The 17,162-nt window shown below is 45.9% G+C and overlaps 1 protein-coding gene across 1 annotated transcript in view; it reads left to right on the top strand.

Annotated features, from left to right (window-relative positions):
• LOC100746381 (B-cell receptor CD22) overlaps window positions 1–17,162 on the top strand; it is a 319,222-nt gene that overhangs the window by 62,015 nt on the left and 240,045 nt on the right. Inside the window, exon 3 of the mRNA XM_003489821.3 lies at window positions 15,226–15,270. Coding sequence (XP_003489869.1) covers window positions 15,226–15,270 — 45 coding nt within the window. The remainder of the gene's footprint in view (window positions 1–15,225; window positions 15,271–17,162) is intronic.

Below are 17,162 nucleotides of genomic sequence, written 5' to 3'. Positions count from 1 at the left end.
ACGTTTATATTTGCCCTTCGAGCTCGGCTTATGCCAGCGTCGCGCCGCACCGGTAAAGTAGCAACGGCGAGTCAACTTAGAGTCAACATATTCGAAGTTGTTAAGCACAAGGACGACTCGTCCCAGCGTAGTCGTTCAGAACGCGCGAGACATGCATATCGAAACGCGTTAAGCGACCGCCATTCTCCGTCTCACCGCGCCCGGCTCTCCCTTTTTCTCTTCGTCCCCCGCCGTTCTTCAATCGCAGGAGAGCCGACATAGAGCTGAAAGGAAAGTTAATTAAGCCGGAGAAAAATTGACGAGAGATTGGCCAAAGAAGTGGCTCCAATTACTAATCGTTAATTAAGAAATTTCCATCCGCGAGCTACGTACAGGAATTAAATGGGGAAGCGTTTTAACGTGCTCTCGGTTATAATAATGACTATCGAGAAAAAGAGAGGGCCTGTGTGTGTGTGAGAGAGAGAGAGATAGTGAGAGAGAGAGAGAGAAGAGGAGAGACGGAGGAACGAGGGCCGATGACGGGCCGAGGAAGGAAGGAGGAAAATTAGTAGCGCGGCTGGAACGAGGAACGCGTGCACATGGCGCAGGCTACTGAATTCCGGATGTGTTTCACAGTGCGGAATTTATCAAAGGACAGACATTAGCGAAAACTAACGTTGCAAACGGGGCCTGGACGAGTATTATGGATGGCAGCTGCATACGCACGTATGCGAAACGTAGGCGTGCCGTGGCTGGTCATTTGCGCGCGAAGCGATCAAAGCCTCGTGGGAATAAATTAGCACGGCGCACCGTGAATTAATATTAAAAAGCGCGGCGAGAGTCGAACCGGTTGATCGGCGGCTGTTATAACGTCCATCGAGTTCGTCCCGCTTCGCTGTTTCCACGATCGTAATTCCGATCGGACGAACAGATCATCTCGTTTCGCGGGATCATTCCCTTTCGTAATGAACGAAATAAATTACATTTTGCATGGAATCGCAATTGCTTCGATGAACGAGAACGTTCGAGGAACAGATTCGTTTTCTTTTTTTTTTTGGCAACGGGACACAGCTTACCGGATGATACCACGGTGTAACGTGGAATCTGTCGGTGTCGTATCATTGACAAATTTGCATTTCTTCGCCGATCAGGCGGAAAGTGAATCAAGTATAGCCGACCGAGAGGAGTGACGGATGCTGATCATCCATCAGGATCAACTATCCAATCATATTGATGGAGAAATGAATCGCGTTCGGCGCGCTATTGTCGACGGAAATGCGATTCCCCTTTCAGCTTGTCACGAACTTTTTGCGCTTGATATATCGTCAACGGAGAGCCCAGGCAACGCGGCCGAGTAAGAAGCCCGAGAAAAACATAAGTAACGCGATCAACTTCTTTCCAACGATATTTATAACCCGAAGACGAACCAGAAAATCGTGGCTACTTCTTAAACCATTCTTTCCATTCTTCGCTATGCAATATCTTTAATAACTCTTTCGATCGACATCCAATCTACGAACCAAGTGGAAAACAATGCCGCAACGCACCCTCCATTACTTTCCAATGGACCGAGTTAACCTAATTACCTCTAGTGTGTTATCGATACCGATCTCGAACGCTTAGAAAATGACAGACACTCGATTACGTAGAAGAACCGTGAAACTATACGATATCCGGCGGAATAATTACACAAAAAGCTTCTTCGATACTATCCAAGGAATACAGAGGCCGTATCGATTGGATTTTTTACCGGAACAGGGACTGCATGTTCTCGGAGCAAAACCTTGGAACGTTTCTACGGTAGCTTCGCTTTTTGCTACTGGAAAGACACTGCCTTCTATTTATCCTGGTCGTGGCTCTTCCAAGCTCTTTAGCCTACAGCTCTCCAAATTCGCGATTCGCTAAAGGCCATGCGTAACTCGTTGACGACTTAATCCGCACGATCTAGTTCTCGCGACGAAGCTTGCTAGGTGCTGGGGGACACGTGGGGGACGTGGCACGACAGCGCGGTAATTAAGACGATGGATGGAAGAGAGGTGTACAATGGATGATATAGTTTCAGCGCGGATAAGAAACCGGTATCATTTATTAATTGCAACCCGACCCGATGTATTAACGAAACAAATGTATTCTTGCAGCTGCGTGCCCTCCGCTAATTTATCGAGTATCCTCGTATAGCCGTCACGCTTTCCATCTTCTCCACGATGGTCGTTCTTTTTATCGTCCAGCCACTTACAGTTTGTTCGTTCAAGACGCGTCTAGAATTCTGAACATTTTTAAATCATCCATTTATCGATATTTATCGTTACTCTGAATACGAAAATGTTCAAAGTCGATGATTCGTCATTGAAGTCTTCCAACCACGCGTTTCTAAGGATTCGAGTAACTTTTTACTCGACGAGCAACGCTTTGTTTTTCGTCTTTCGCGTTAAAACGGCACCGAGAATGAAATTCCGTAGAAACAACGTAGAAATAACGTAGAAACAAGTAGAACGACCAAAAATAATCCAAGACTTCGAATGCCGCATTCTATGGATGAGAATCGTGTGTATAGATGCCGATAGCGTGTCTGGTTCGGACTTTGGCCGAATCAGCGTCGGGTTCTCCCAGCTAAAATATGATATTCTCGCGGATTCTCGTTTCGAATGCCGGTCGCGCGGAAATTCACGGGATCCGCGGTCCTCCGCATCGATGCGGACGGTTCGAAATTTCGATTGTGGTTATGCAGCTCGATGTCCAATGTACATCAGCCCCGTCGATCATTGATTTCGCTATAGATACTGTGTTCCGTGCGTGTTGTTGCCGCATGTAGAAAGCGGTTTCGTGGCGGAGAGCGTGTGTGCCGTGGAATCGCGTCGCCTTTCAAAATTCCTCGTCCGACGAAAGTATGCGTCCCGATCGACTTCGCTGCAATGGAATTTCTCTCGTACACGCTATTGCGACCAAATTTCCAGCTTTCAGCGCTGCATCCGGAGACTATTGGTAGCATCTACGAAATCGATACATAGACTGTCGATCTAGGTCGTTTTAACGGTCTGTTCGCTCGAGTTAGTCTCGATCTTCTTAGAAGAGGCATCTTGAAAATTACGCGTCCATTCATTTATGCTTCTTAAGTATCAGTTCGTATTTTTATTATTTCAAGAGACGACTAAACGGCAAGATAATATCGGTGCTATGGAACTGAGCGTTGAATTTTAACATCGTTTATCGCGTTTTCGTCTCTTATCGTCGCTTGTAGTAGTTATTAGTTTTTTAAATTGTAGTTTTGTGTTGTTGCAAGCGGAGGAAAATTGGCTGACACGTCGTATGTTACAATTATCACGTTTAATGAGACGTAATAGGCTGAAAGAACGAGGTGTGTCGATTTGACCGCGCCCTGCTAGCTAGTTAGAGGATAGTTCCGCTCTTCATTTGCCCAAGCGTCTGGATATCGCTTAATACGCGCGAAACTCCATCCAGTAACACAGAAATTAAACCCATCGACTCCGTTTTAGACCGTCTAATTTCTGAGCGATCAAGTGTTAACAATAAACGATAATATTAAAATTTAGAAGCCTTAACAAGCCAGATTAACGAGTATGATCTTCAATGGTTTCGTTGCCGATGACAACGTGTAATCGACGCGTCTATCGCGGTATGACGTTAGTTTTTCTTCGACGCGAAATTGAAATTGCAAAGACTTCGAACGAGAACGATCTATCCTACGTTGAAAGCGTAATTCTAGGCAATTTACAATTTATAAAAAAGATTCTCAAAGATCGATATCGAGGTCAACGATGTTGATCGTTCGAGCTTTTTGGCATGACGTGTCGCGCAAGTTGAACGAGGTGCAATCCGGTGGAAGGATTGCCGGTATTAAGCAAACATATAAAGAAGAATTAATGAGAACTCGTGTGTGGCATAGCATGGTATGGTGCACCCGTAAGTCGCGCGACTTGAATAATGGATGGGCTGACAAGACAGCTCCGGCGATATACCGACAATGGGCTTCCCCTTCGTCTCGATTCTCCCTTCGTTTCTTCCTTCCTTCCACTATCATCCGTCACGTTTCATCGTGATTCCGAATCTCCTTTCCGGAATATCGAGGACATCGTACAGTCCAGGAAGCCAGGCAAGGAAAACAACTGGCGTCGCAATAAATAACAAGTTGAAAAACCGTGTGGAATCGCGGGGAATTCGCGTCGAACATCGCTGCTGTATTTGCCGTGCCGTGCCATGCATACCGACCGATGTATCAACCTATCATGGCACGCTATACGCGTAAATGTATCGCGTCGAAATATCAACGAGCTCGTATCAATCAATCGTTACCGATCGGATCATTTGCTCTCCAGCAAATAGACGAACGAATAAACGAACGTAGGAAATAGGGGGAATAGGTGCGCTTGGACCAAGCGAGCCAGCGAATCTTCCTTCTTCTTTCGCTTCCAGTTAAAATTAAAGCGTAGAAAATATTTTCCCGTTGTTTAACGATTGCTCGTCCAACCGAACATCCGAACGCTCTATGAACGGTGTAAAAATGCTTCTTCGATCGTTGCTGATGAGTTTGCCGACGGATCGCTCGGACCGAATTTTTATAGCGAACGGGCGAACGTTTTTGTTCGTTTGGCGCGAACGAACGAAGGGACGAGCGAACAAACGTTTTCGCAAAAAAGAAGAAAAAAAGAAATTCGACGCGGAGGATGAACGCGTAGCCGTCTTCGGATTCTGTTCCTTTTTTCCAAGAAGGTAGAAACGGGAAGCTGTTTCTCGCGAAAATCCGAGAAACAGGAGGAAACGGCGGTTTAGGGGGATAAGCAACCGGATATCGGGAATATCGAATTCCCTGAATTCACCTTAATGGGCATCCCGTGTTCAGACCTGAAAAGTAGACTGCTGGCGGACGAACGGTCGAGTGGGTAGATGAAGTAACGGATAGTGTCTTGAAGTTATTTAATTAAAGAAAGGTGAGAGGAAGGAAAGATGGTGCGGAAGAAAGGCAGTAGCAGCGAACGGAGGCTCCGGTGTATCTGGTATATAGTTTTCTAAGAAGAAGGAAGAAGACGAAAGTATAGGAAGTAGGGTGCAGAAGAACGCTGTAATGCCAGACAGTTGCTCGTTCCAGCGACCTGACCGTAATGATAAATGAGATTCGAATCATTAATTAACGGCATACCCTTCAACGGTGCTGTCTCAATGACTTCTACAACGTTGACGGGTCCCCTCTTAAACATTTAGACGTCTACTCTACGAGAATGTGCTCCTCCACGTGCTTTGAAATTAATTTTTCTCCCTTATCGCGTCGCGACGATAATGGCTGTGACCGGCTCGAAAGCTTAAAACTTTCGAGCAGCGAGAATTTGTAAATAAATGGATCCGAGGCGAGACTGTTCTTTATTTTTCCAATTAAAACTCGTACAGCGTTCCTGGACCGTTCCGCTGTCGCCAAAGCTAAATTCTTTTTCTCTCCTTAATTGAAAAACATGGAGTTGTCACGCGGTATGTTAACGCGACGAGGCTACTAAAGGGAGAAACGCGGAACGAAGGATCGTTCGTTGTTTCGAATCGGACTAAGTCGTTCGTTACTCGAAGAGGAAGAACGTTGAAACGAGTACACGAATGTACGTCGAATGCCTTTAATCACCTTCTTTGTCTCCTTCGCCCGCTTTCCTATCGGCTGCTTCGATTTCGTTCTTTGTCTTTGCCCTCTATTCTGGATATTGGCTGTCTGGTGACAGCGAGCAACTGCGAGGAAAATTCTTATCTTAGGCACCGCGCTCCGCTGGAACCACTCCAAAAGGTTATGACAAAAACAATTTCGGAGAAAACTTTTCTTAAATCACGTACGATATTGCGGCGTTGCTTTGTTCGCAGCTTTGGGGTGGGCTGTTGTACGCGGATGTGCGGCCAAACGGGCAATGGAACGAACGAACGTAGCGAACGAAGAACTGCAGGTTGGAAGATAGGTCAAACGAAACGGACACTGCCCGTACGTTCCACTTATTCTCAGAAAATACGATCTAAACGATGCGTGATATTAATCCCTCTTCGATCTTTTTGTTCACCCTTTCCCGCCCACCTTCTATCCCCACCCCTTTCCCTCTGCCTTCTACGTGCTCTCGAAAGTTGCATCGAGCGCAGAAAATCTTTATTCTCTGCAGATTTCGCGTCCTATCGAAGCCATCCTTGATGAATACACCGCCGATCAAAAATTGATGGTCGAAAGCAGGCAGGATTGTAAAAGGAATCCCCGACGTCCTCGATAATGTCACGGTTCGATCTCGTGTACACTGGCGTGCTCGTTTCGCGTCTACGTTCGCGTATACGCACGTACAAACGTATACGTGTACATATATGCACACACAGACGCACAGGTATACAGAGTCGAGAGGAAGGATAGTGGACTCGTATCGAATTTTGCGGCAGATCCTCGATATCAAAATCGCCGCTTGAAATGTTCCGCACGTGTTCTCGGGCTTGAAGAACCTCGAAGGAAGCTGTCTCGTTGCGTCTTCGCCCCGCCTTATCACGTGCACGCGATCGATCCAGTTCGTCTTCGGGTTACGCTCATTTATATTCCGTTCGTCTAACACAGCTTTCGACTTGCCCGGCTGGGAACAGGGGCTAGAGGTAATCCTGTTGCAATGGCAAAGTTTCGCGTAACGATTTGACATTCGCCCCGTGAGTAGACTCGTCGCGAAATCGTAACCGACGACGCGTCGTCGATGTGAACGGTGCCGAGGAGACAAAAATTCCCGTGCCAGCCAACGTAGCCGACTAAGTCGGTCCGCTTCCCTCTGGCCAACTCCTTCGTCCCATTGTTTTTCCCATTGATCGCGTAACGCAGTTGTCGACACGGCTCCGAGCTCCGCGATTTTTCCCTTCCTCTCGCCTTCCTTTCGCCTTCAACACGGCCAGCACCAGATCGTTCCAGTTTTTGTCCATGACGAACGACACGTTTCGTCGAGGCGGAGAAAACGTTACTGGAAAATGATCATCGGGAAGATTCGTTGATATACGATGGAACTCGGAATATTTGTCTTGCAAACTATTCAAGACAAAGACAATCGTTCGACTCGTGGACCCAATCGGGCTACGTTATAGAAAACACGCGAAAGTTCTAGTTTCTTCGTAATCACTGTCTAAAGTTAAGCAAACATCGAGTGTTTTATATGCATGAGTATACGAGCCTTCTAGATGGCAAACCGATCAACTCCAATTTTTGCCAATTTCTCAGTTTCGTTACCACTTAAGTATCGATCGACGTAGCTTTTCAACGGCTGGTATCGTACATACCACTGTATTTATCGCGGTATAAAGCGTTTCGTTTCTTTTTATTCACCGGCGTTCCTGTTTTCAAGAAATTACAACGAAAATTTCCAACAGTTCGTACCAATTTATCCGACGGATTTATACATTTTAGGTTTACAAGCGGGTGGTAATTTTGCAATTACTCGTCGAATTGAAATCGAGTAATTTCCGTAAACGATGTCAGGATGGCGCGATTAATCGTCGTCTATTCGAACGGATCGGTCATCGGGAATTCGCGATTAAATCCCGTGAACAGAAAGCGTCGCAGCTGGAGCTATAAATTTTTCTTTAGACGACGTACACGACGGCTGTTTCACTGAGATTTGCCGCATACTGTCCGCACGGAGGACGGAGCACACGTGTATCGGCAGATTAAATTTTAGTTTAACGATTTACTATCGCGTGCAAGGCGCGCGCCGATCGGACAGCACCGTTTGAAATCCCCGGGTCCTGGAATGCTTATGAAAAGCCCGTGCCCTCTTGCATATTCATTAGCAGCGATATCCGCGGCCGTGCTTCGTTTTAAGCGTCGATTTAATTTTTAGTACGATCCGCTCGCAATGTGCTCGTTCGTTTCTTCGGATCGAGCGTTCGAATTTGATCCGAAAATCATTTCGTTAATTTTCGATGGACGAATCTTGAAAAAGAAGATTATTTCCAACGACGTCCTATTTTTTGCTCTCCCTTGCTCCGTTTCTTTCTCCCTTCTCGTTCTTTCCTCTTTCTGCCTTTGTATTCTTCTCTTTTCTTCTTTTTTCCTTCCTCTTTTCTTTTTTTTTCCTTTATCTTCTCCCCTTCTTTCTTTACACTGCTTTTTCTCGGATCACCATCTTTCTTCCTTTCCTTTCGATTCCTCGCTCTTTTTCACTCGCTATTTTCTTTCTCCTTCCATTTGTCTCTTTCCTCTTCTCTCTTCTTTGTACTCCTTTTTGTTTTTAACAACGAGGTAAATCGTACACACCGAGCTACAGTCTGCATTAACCTTTATCCTGCTTTATCCTGCGCAGTGTGTCGACGAGTACATTTCGTCTACGTAAGATATATGGAAACGGTAGAAGGAAACATCGTTCGCGGCGATAAGAAGTTTTCAGGGGAAACGTATTGGTATCGCCTCGACGCGATTAGCTGAAACGGCCGGTCGTTCCTTTAACCGTAAGCATCTTCGTTTTCGCAGGTGGCCAAGTTTTTCGCCTCGCGAAATCGTTCCACCCGTTCCTCCCTCTCATTTTCACTCGCCGTTCTCATTCTACCTCTCTTTCTCTCTCTTTTTTTTCTATCCACCCTGACGACGATCATTTTGTTTCATCCCGCGCTTTAGTTAATTCCCCGCGTTGGCTGTCGCGTGTGTTGCGCTCCTGGTCAAGTCGATTCTGCCCGAGCTATCGTCACGCTCGAAAACATCCCGCATGCTGCAACGCGTCACGGGAATTTCCAATGAATTTTCGTACTTTCAGCGATACACCGAGCTGGCACCTTGCTGTTGCACGCTAGCCAGCGTATACACGCGGCTAGTGGTGCTGGGTGGCGCGGAACGTACGCGAAATTGCCGAATACAGCGACGGACGATCGTTACTTTCCGCGTGGCTACGTAAAACACGTCTGCTTTGTCCGTTTCGTTGGGCGAACGCGTGACGCTCGGCCGATATGTTAAAAAATACTCAACAGCTTTACCGCAGCACGTGTTACACTGTCGCTGGACGCAGCAGCGATTTAGAGAATCGTTTCTGTTAAATCAGATGGCAGGTGAAAACGCGAAGAAGCGTACAGGTGCGATGAGTCTATGAACCCTTTGCCGCGTGGATCGTTCGACTTTTCATTGACACGATGGATTAAGAAGTTCTCGCTGCCAATCGTTCGATGTGTAGCAAGATGGATCGGTTAATGCGGATCGTGTAGGGGAATTTTATCGTTGTCGTTATCGAGATCACGCGGAAGGAGCATCGCAGAGAACACCGTGCAAAACGATATTGGTTTTCATAGGAAGAAAAAGGAAACGAGTAGTTGGTAACAAGGACTATCAGGATACGAGAATGTCTCGATAAGATGTCCCGTCGTCGAGCACGAAGCTTGTACGACGGTTACATAAGCTTCCTGCGCGGAAGTTATCGTTCTTTATTTATGGCAAAGGACTGATTCATGGCAGACGCGATGCAAGTTTAAGCGAACCTTGACTTTTATATCTCGAAGCGACAACGAGTAAAACCGATGGGCGGCATTGATCTTCTTAGATTTCAGTCGCGTCTAGCTGTTTTCGTTATTGCATCTTGAAACATCGCTCGCTGCAAGCTAACAGAGAATCGCCTTCTTGGCGATAGATTCGACTTTTTACCGTTGCCGATACCGTGATAGCGATATAGTGATAAATTGGTCGTGGATATCCAAGAGTCGATCGAAGGGTTCGCGATAATGGTAGATACGCGGTGACGAATAGCTTTGCTTTCGCGGGGAACTTTCAATCGGCGTTTCAGAGAATTAGAAAATTGAAACGCCAGAGATAGCTTCGGTTATCTTATCATCGATATTACGATCCGGTCGAGTTCGAGTTCGCCGATGGATTTCACAATCGCGTGCTATTAACTGACTTACCAGACCAAACGTGCTTTAATAATCCTCGTCTATTTACTCGATCCTGCCATTTCGACGATATTTTAATAAAAGATCAACTCAGTCGTGGTTGGTATAATGTTATTACGTGCGCCGAGCGAGGAATTGATTTTACGACAATGTAAACGGGTCAGCGTTTGCGAGTGCGTTTGACGTTGCACATAGAAATTTCCCTGGTTCAAGATAAATAATCCTGTAGGTCCGTTCCCCACGTGCGCATTGTCTCCGAGTCAGAATCGAACGGTAAACGCAACGAGATATTAATTCTCTTTCGGTCTTCGTTTTTCGATCGCGTTTCCTTTGATACGCTATATACCCGATTCGATCTCGTTCATCGCGCGTTCCGTTCTAAACCAATGCAAAGTCCCAAGCAGATCGGTTTTCTTTGCCATGCGTTGACAAATGCCAAAGACACCGTTGAATTTCAGATGCCGCGGGCAAATTTGAAGGGCTCGTAACAGTTTTGCGCAATTTTATTTGGCTAGCCAGTGGCGGTACCGATACATCGCTTGCCTGCGTTCGATGGTTTCATTTTTTTTTTTAAAAGAATTGTTTCGCTTTTCGTTGCGTCCAAATGTTGCAGCGCGTACATAAGCCAGAAAAGTCGTTGAAACGTTATCGGTTATTCCAACGAATCGTCAGAGATATTTTTTCCCCAATTACGTCACGGCTAACGAAACGTGCAACTATGTAAAGCAGATTGTTACACGTAGCGAATAATTTTTAACCCAAATGTATAGTTTCGTCGAAAGGGTCGTTCGATCGGCTGGCTTTCGGCAAACATCGATGCCCAGTTACATCCTCGTTTACGATAAATAATTTATTATGTAAACGAACAAGCCTGTTACCTGGATACCTACCTGTGTACTATCGAGGAGACTTTGCTCGGACAATTATCTTAGATAAACATTTGCCGTAAATTATTCGAATAATGGCGAGCACCGAAGCCACTCGTAACGTCGTCATTAAAAGCAACGAGCTAAAAGAACCAGGGTAGGATGCGCGGCCGTGTACCGGCACATAGGAACGATCCATTTAGATAATCTATACACACATACGTGCACGTTGCAGCGTGCATGGGGCCTGTGCCAACAGCTTGCAGCGATCGTTCTAGTTTTTTTTTTCAACTTTTTTTTTTTGTTTCTCTTTTTTCTTGCTTTTCCATTCGTTCTCCTCTTTCCGCGCCCTCTGTCGTTGATTCCGTAACTACAGTTTCAAAAGGGGAGTCGTACCTTTTTTCCGCGCATGCTTTAAATATATTTCAATAAAAATGGCTCCGAGAGTGTTTTCACGATTCACTCGCCGCGGAACAGCCAGGAATTCGTTCGCTTTGTAAATTACATTCGATCCGAACTACCTCTCTACCTCCTCGCCATTACACAGCCTCCCTCTCTCTCACACGCTCTTTCTCTTTCTCTTGCTTCGCAATTGGTGAATTCGCGGCCGATCGCGGTTAAGCAAATTTGTCGTGAAACGAATTAACCAGTAATTACACCGAAATATTCCTAAATAGCGACGGCTGTTTCGATGCATCGCCTATTGTCACATTTCATTCGCCAAATTAGATCTGCCCTTCGCTTTTTTCTCTAACTTTTTCTCTTCTTCTTCTTCTTTTTCGTATAACGCGTTTTATCGTTTCGGTAAGCGGTTCGACGCTGCGTCAAAAAGTTTTACTTTTCGTTGCGAAACAAACGGGCCTCAAACACGATTGTTTCTTTACGTAGCAGATCTCTTGGAAAATCATGGAATACGGCGGATTAAGTAGCGCGTGTTCGCCTGCAATTTGTTTGCCGCTGATCATCAGATTATTCGCATGGTGCTGCGGGCAATTAGTGGATCGTTTACGCGAATCACTCGTTCCTGCCTCTTAGCGTTATCGATCCTCGAAAAATCGATAATAGAAAGCAAACACGCACAACGGGCAAATGTAAGAAATATTTTAAACACCGTAATTTAATCCGTTACTTATCTATCTCTGTTCTCGACTTTATAAAAATTACGTAGCGTCTTCCGTTAGCGAGTTATGATTCGCAAAATCAGTACTTGATACAAAATTATTTTCAGTTTCAATACATAAAAAACAAAATAAAACTCACTATATTATTTTTTTAATTATCTTGCGAAAGTCATCATCACATCGTTGGAGGAAAAAGTATAACACGAAGTAGGAATTTTAAAATAAAATTGTAAAACCAGTCGATTCGACCGGTGTGGTAGTTCTATTGTTTAACAAAAAGTAGAAAGATATTAGGAGCGTAACCAGTTCAAGCGAACTGGCAGGTCGTTGGTAAGGGTTGCTGCCGGTCGTTCGTCCTAGGTCAAAGACTAGGTTAAGTTAGGTGCGATCTCTTATCGGCAGCGAGAAGTAGCGAGTCTACCCACGTTCCTCTTATCTTTCTCGTTTGCCGGTACCCTCCTCTGTTAAACTTACAACCCGACCCACACATACGTGCGATACATATTGTCGTTCGGATGTAAGAACCCGCCAACCGAGTTGCGTTCACCTATACGAACGACCAACCATCGGCTGCCGCCATATATGGCCTCGATGACGAGGTTCACTCGTTTTTTCGCGCCAGTTCTGCCACCGAATCGTTCTCGTCCTCGTTGACTTTTACGACTTTTCGGGGACCATTCTGCCAAATCGTTCGCCGAGAAACGCCGTTAAGGGAGTTGCGTAAAGACACTGCTTTATTATATAAAAATAACCTCGCGACGTAGCCATTACCGTCCACTCTTCGTCACGACGAATGGTCATTGGCGAATTTAAATTTGGACAAATTTAATCTATGTCACGTAGAAAGCGATTGGTCGGAGGACGATACCATTAATTTGTAGCGGAAGAAGATGAAAATGGAAGTGACGTAGAAGGCGTATGGAAGCAGAGCCAAGAGAACGAAGGAAGACGATGGGAACGAACTGAGCGCAGAATGCTTGGTTTGCGAGATTCTGCGATGTCCAATTTCTAAGATTTAAGAAAATTCGAGACGCGACGATTTATACCGTTACGAACGGTCGTTGCTCGGTTTTTAACTCTATGATCTAAGGAACAGTGGAAAGAAGGTAGGGTTTATCAGGACGACAATGACCAATGGTTGGAATGCAATTACAGCAAGTGAGAGTTCCATTCCACGATCGAGATAACGGGCAAAGTAAACGGTTATTTTCAGCGTGGTGGACGCTGCTCTGGCTGCCTTTCGATCCCGGAATTCGAGGATTTATGACCACGCTCGTTAATCTATCCCGCTCTCTAAACTTCTGACGAGCTTTCGTCGCTACTGTAAACAGAATTAAGAGCGAGTAAAGTTTCCCTCTCCTATCTGCTGGCAAAAAGAATATCCACCGTTACCGGGTCGCTTCGTTAAACAAACTGCCGAGCGGAAGGCCATTCCCGCTTTTTCCAGACCAACCGTGCAAAAGAGGAAGGAAGATACGGGAAGAGGGGGCGTGGCGTGTAGGTGAGCAGTGAGAATGTGCACGATCTCTGAACCAGGATCCGGTTTCTTTACCACTTCGAAAAACTCAGTCAGCTGGACGAGCCGAGAAGCGAAAGTTTTCGAACTCGATGCGTCGGAGTGGCGTAGAGGCAACGAACGAGATTGAAATACCCTCGTTTCTGCCTCCTTCTCGATCCCCAAACCGAGCTTCTATTCCTCTTCTTCGTCCTCCTCTTCTCTAGCTTCTCCTTTTTCTTTCCTTCCATCTTTCCTTCCATCTCTCAGTTTTCTTTCGTTCCGCCGCTGCTCGCGACGCTTTTATTCCCCTTTTCCCTTCTTCGTACACAGGGTGCCACGTTCGATTTGTAATTCAGCGAGTTTGAGAGGACTGGCATGCGGGATGTAGAGTTGACGTTGCGCTCAAAAAGTACCGTAGATAAAGTTTGAATGCGAAAGTTACGGGGACGGGGGGTCGCGCTTATACAGGCGGCGGCGAAGGTCGTGGAGGACTGGGTGGAGCGTTGGAGAGGGTGGCAAAGGAAGGAGATATAAAACCGGCGCACACGATGGGGATCTGGCTCCGATAGGGAGCTGTAAGTACGTTAACTTTGCCGTTTATGTTCGACGAACGAGAAACACCGAAGATTCGAGTGAGAAAAGTCAGCTGGAACACCTCGCGCGCCCTCCACTCATCCCCTCCAACGCCGATTCTTTACGATTTTCTTCGGCCACAGTCTGCCACGTGAATTTCGCTTGTTACGCCAGAGATACCGTGCGTTTGACGGGTTTCAGATCCCGTTAAAATATATAATAGTTTCGTATTAGTTCCTCTCGTGTTTTTTCGTTGTCGGTGACACAGAATTAACGCTTCAACTTCTGTCGACACGCAAATTGCGTTTCTCTAATTATTTTAACACCGTTGCTGACCTAATTTTTACGCTTTCTCGATCAATCTCAAAATTCGACTAATCTCAAAATACGACGACAGTCGCCTGATATAGTCGCTCGTCGATCTCAACTGATTCACCTAAATACAAAGATATTAATAAACGAAAATGTATCGATCTTAGAAAGCGTCGATTAATTCTTAACGGGAACGAAACCGTTACACTGAATTTCTCGTTTGCCAGATAACCGCTACATTCGATTAATATACCATCGATGAATGTACCATCGACGAGTTCCTTCCGACCGAGCCTAATATTCGAAAACGTCCATCACGTATAGCGGCCCGGAATGAAACTAACGCGCCTCGCTTTCTGCTTCCCCTTCGAACACCATCCTTCTTTTCACCGGCTGTCAGCTGTCAAAACGAAAATTCCTCGGCTCGAAACTAACGGAAGATTCGCGACCGTGTCATAAACCCAAGCAAACGCGAGCAGTAGACCATCTTCTGTGTCATAAATCCGTTAATATTCCTTCTGCAGTTGTTCGTTATTATTTTCGTCATTTTTCTCGGCAGGAACTCGCGTAAGAGAATCTCAAGATTCATCGTTGCCCCGCCGTTTCACCTTGCCGACGAATTGCAGGGAATTTTCGTTGTAGCCAGGAGGATGTAGAGAAGCGATCCGGTTCCAGCCGGAAGCAGTCGGTGTTAATTATTAAAAAAATGAAACTCATTAAAATGCGGGAGCGCATCAGCTTACGAGCGAGCATCCATTGGGTACGTTTCGCTCGAGCGGTTGCCACGGTCGGCCAAGTTTCGCGGTAATTTTCGAATATTTCTGAAAATTAATCCAGCTATCACGTTACAAGGGAGGGAGAGAAAAGGCCTCGACCATAGACTTCGAAAGATCTCGCTGGATTTTCGTCCCCCGCGGAATCCGTTTTCCGCAGAACAATTTATTTTCACAGTTTTATCTGCACGCAATACACTGTTCGTAAAGTAACGAGGCAATGTTTTTCTTTGTTTCAGGACTGCGACAACGGTCTGGCCCCACTGACACACCGAGGAGCGGTGGTGAGTTTGTTTAGTCGTTTACGAGCCGTCGACAACTCCGTCGATGTTCGTTGGTACCGTGGACTTTCGTATAAGACGGTCTTTTATAACGCGATAGAACGGGCTTGAAACATTCTTTTCTTCTTCTTCTTTTCTTCGGATGCGATACACGTATTTCTTGCTTACACACGTACAGGAAAACTAACAGTTATAAAATATGCAAAGATTTACAGCTGAACCGGTACAATCCATGTGGTTTGCGTAACTCAGATTTCTAGCATGCGGTAGAACGTATGTCCCACGTTGTACTTACACTGTTTTACCGCATCTTCCTTTCGTTTCGCAAACGTTTCGAAAGAGCGACGAAAGATATTCGTAAAAACGTGGCAATTTGATACGTTGATTTAGGGAAGATCGGACGGCAAAGAAGACAAGGCGGCCGAATAATTCGATCGACCGTAAACGAGTGATCAGAATTAAATTCGAAACGGAAAATTGGAACGGAGCGTACCTTTAAACGAATACGTAGCGCGTTGGAAGAGCCGCGGGCCGGTTCAAGCGTTAATTTTTCGAGTAATGGCAACTTGGCCGTTCGCGTTCGTTTCGCGCCGCTCATTAGCGTAATTGACGTAAGCCTCTCGATTAACGAGGGTATTTTGTAATTGCGCCGGCCATGGAAAGATGAACGGACCGGCGATAAATTTTCGGCGAGAGTGGCAGCGAAATAAAGATGTTAAAGCACGACTGTCAGCCTCGTAAATCGTTGACTCGTTTCACTTCACCCCGCGCCGATACTTTTAACCCGCGTGATACGCGCACTCTGTTGCAGCTGGATAACGAAATTTCCGTGGTTTACGATTTCCTAAATTCGAAAATTCTCATTTCCTCGTGCTACCGTGCCAGCCTCGATTCCAGCAACGTAACGTCGACGCGTACTATCGTAGATCCACGTGCTTGACGGACGCGAGAGAAATTCTCGCACAAATTCCAGATATCGTCCCGGTCTATCGCACCCATGTATCCGGAAGATGAAAACGAAAGGAAGACGAGACGATGATTTTTTATACGCGTCGTCGGGCGGAAAGTTTCCCGTCGTATGCGCACACATGTTACGAGATTCCAGCGTTATGTCCTTTCCGGACCATAGTTACGTATACAATGTAGGTCGCGTACAATACAGCGTAGTTTTTGACGTTAACCACGTTACGCGGATTCGGTTCTATTGCTGGTTCCAACGAAACGAAAAAAGAAAAAGCGAAAAAAGAGAGAAGAATGTTTGAAAATCGAACAACTTGACCGCTTTGTACCGAGAATATTACAAAACGATTTTCCCATCGCGCGATATTTGGTTAATCAAAGCGACTTTAATCGATCGTTAACGAGTATTACGCGTTTCAACGAACAAACTTTCTCGCAAGCTTTCGGTGAAAGTGGAAAAATGAATAATCAGCCCGGCTGGAAAGAAGATCCTCCCCGATGTTTCGTATCGAAGCCCTCGGAGGAGGACGTTGAAAATATATTTTATCGTAGAAACTGAAATATTTTTTGATCATCGTTAAACCCGATCGCGCCATCAAACGTTTCGGTTCGTTTTCCCTGGGCACATTTTCGCCAGAAACGGATTAAGAAGTAACGTATTCCGTTAGGCGCAGTTCCGGTAAAGTCCTTTTCCCCTGACCGCCGATACCCGGTGGCTTTCGTCAAAAGCTTCGCCGGGGCTGAAGCACGCGCGCACCACACTTTCGACTTCGTCGTAAAAGTTAAATTGCCTCGGTTTTCGTGTCATCTGTGAATTTTTCACTTCTCTGTTCCACGCGAGCACCCTAAAGGACGCGCGTGCGCTTCGCCAAACCTTTTGGACGTCGAGTTTTAGCGTTGATTCCGATCCTCTTGAATCCGGCTCGTTCGAAAGG

The sequence above is a fragment of the Bombus impatiens genome, unplaced genomic scaffold (genome assembly GCF_000188095.3).
Source record: "Bombus impatiens unplaced genomic scaffold, BIMP_2.2 scf_0377, whole genome shotgun sequence".
In the NCBI taxonomy this organism is placed as follows: domain Eukaryota; kingdom Metazoa; phylum Arthropoda; class Insecta; order Hymenoptera; family Apidae; genus Bombus; species Bombus impatiens.
The sequence above is the reverse complement of the archived record's forward strand: the minus strand, read 5'-3'. Positions and strand labels throughout refer to the sequence as shown.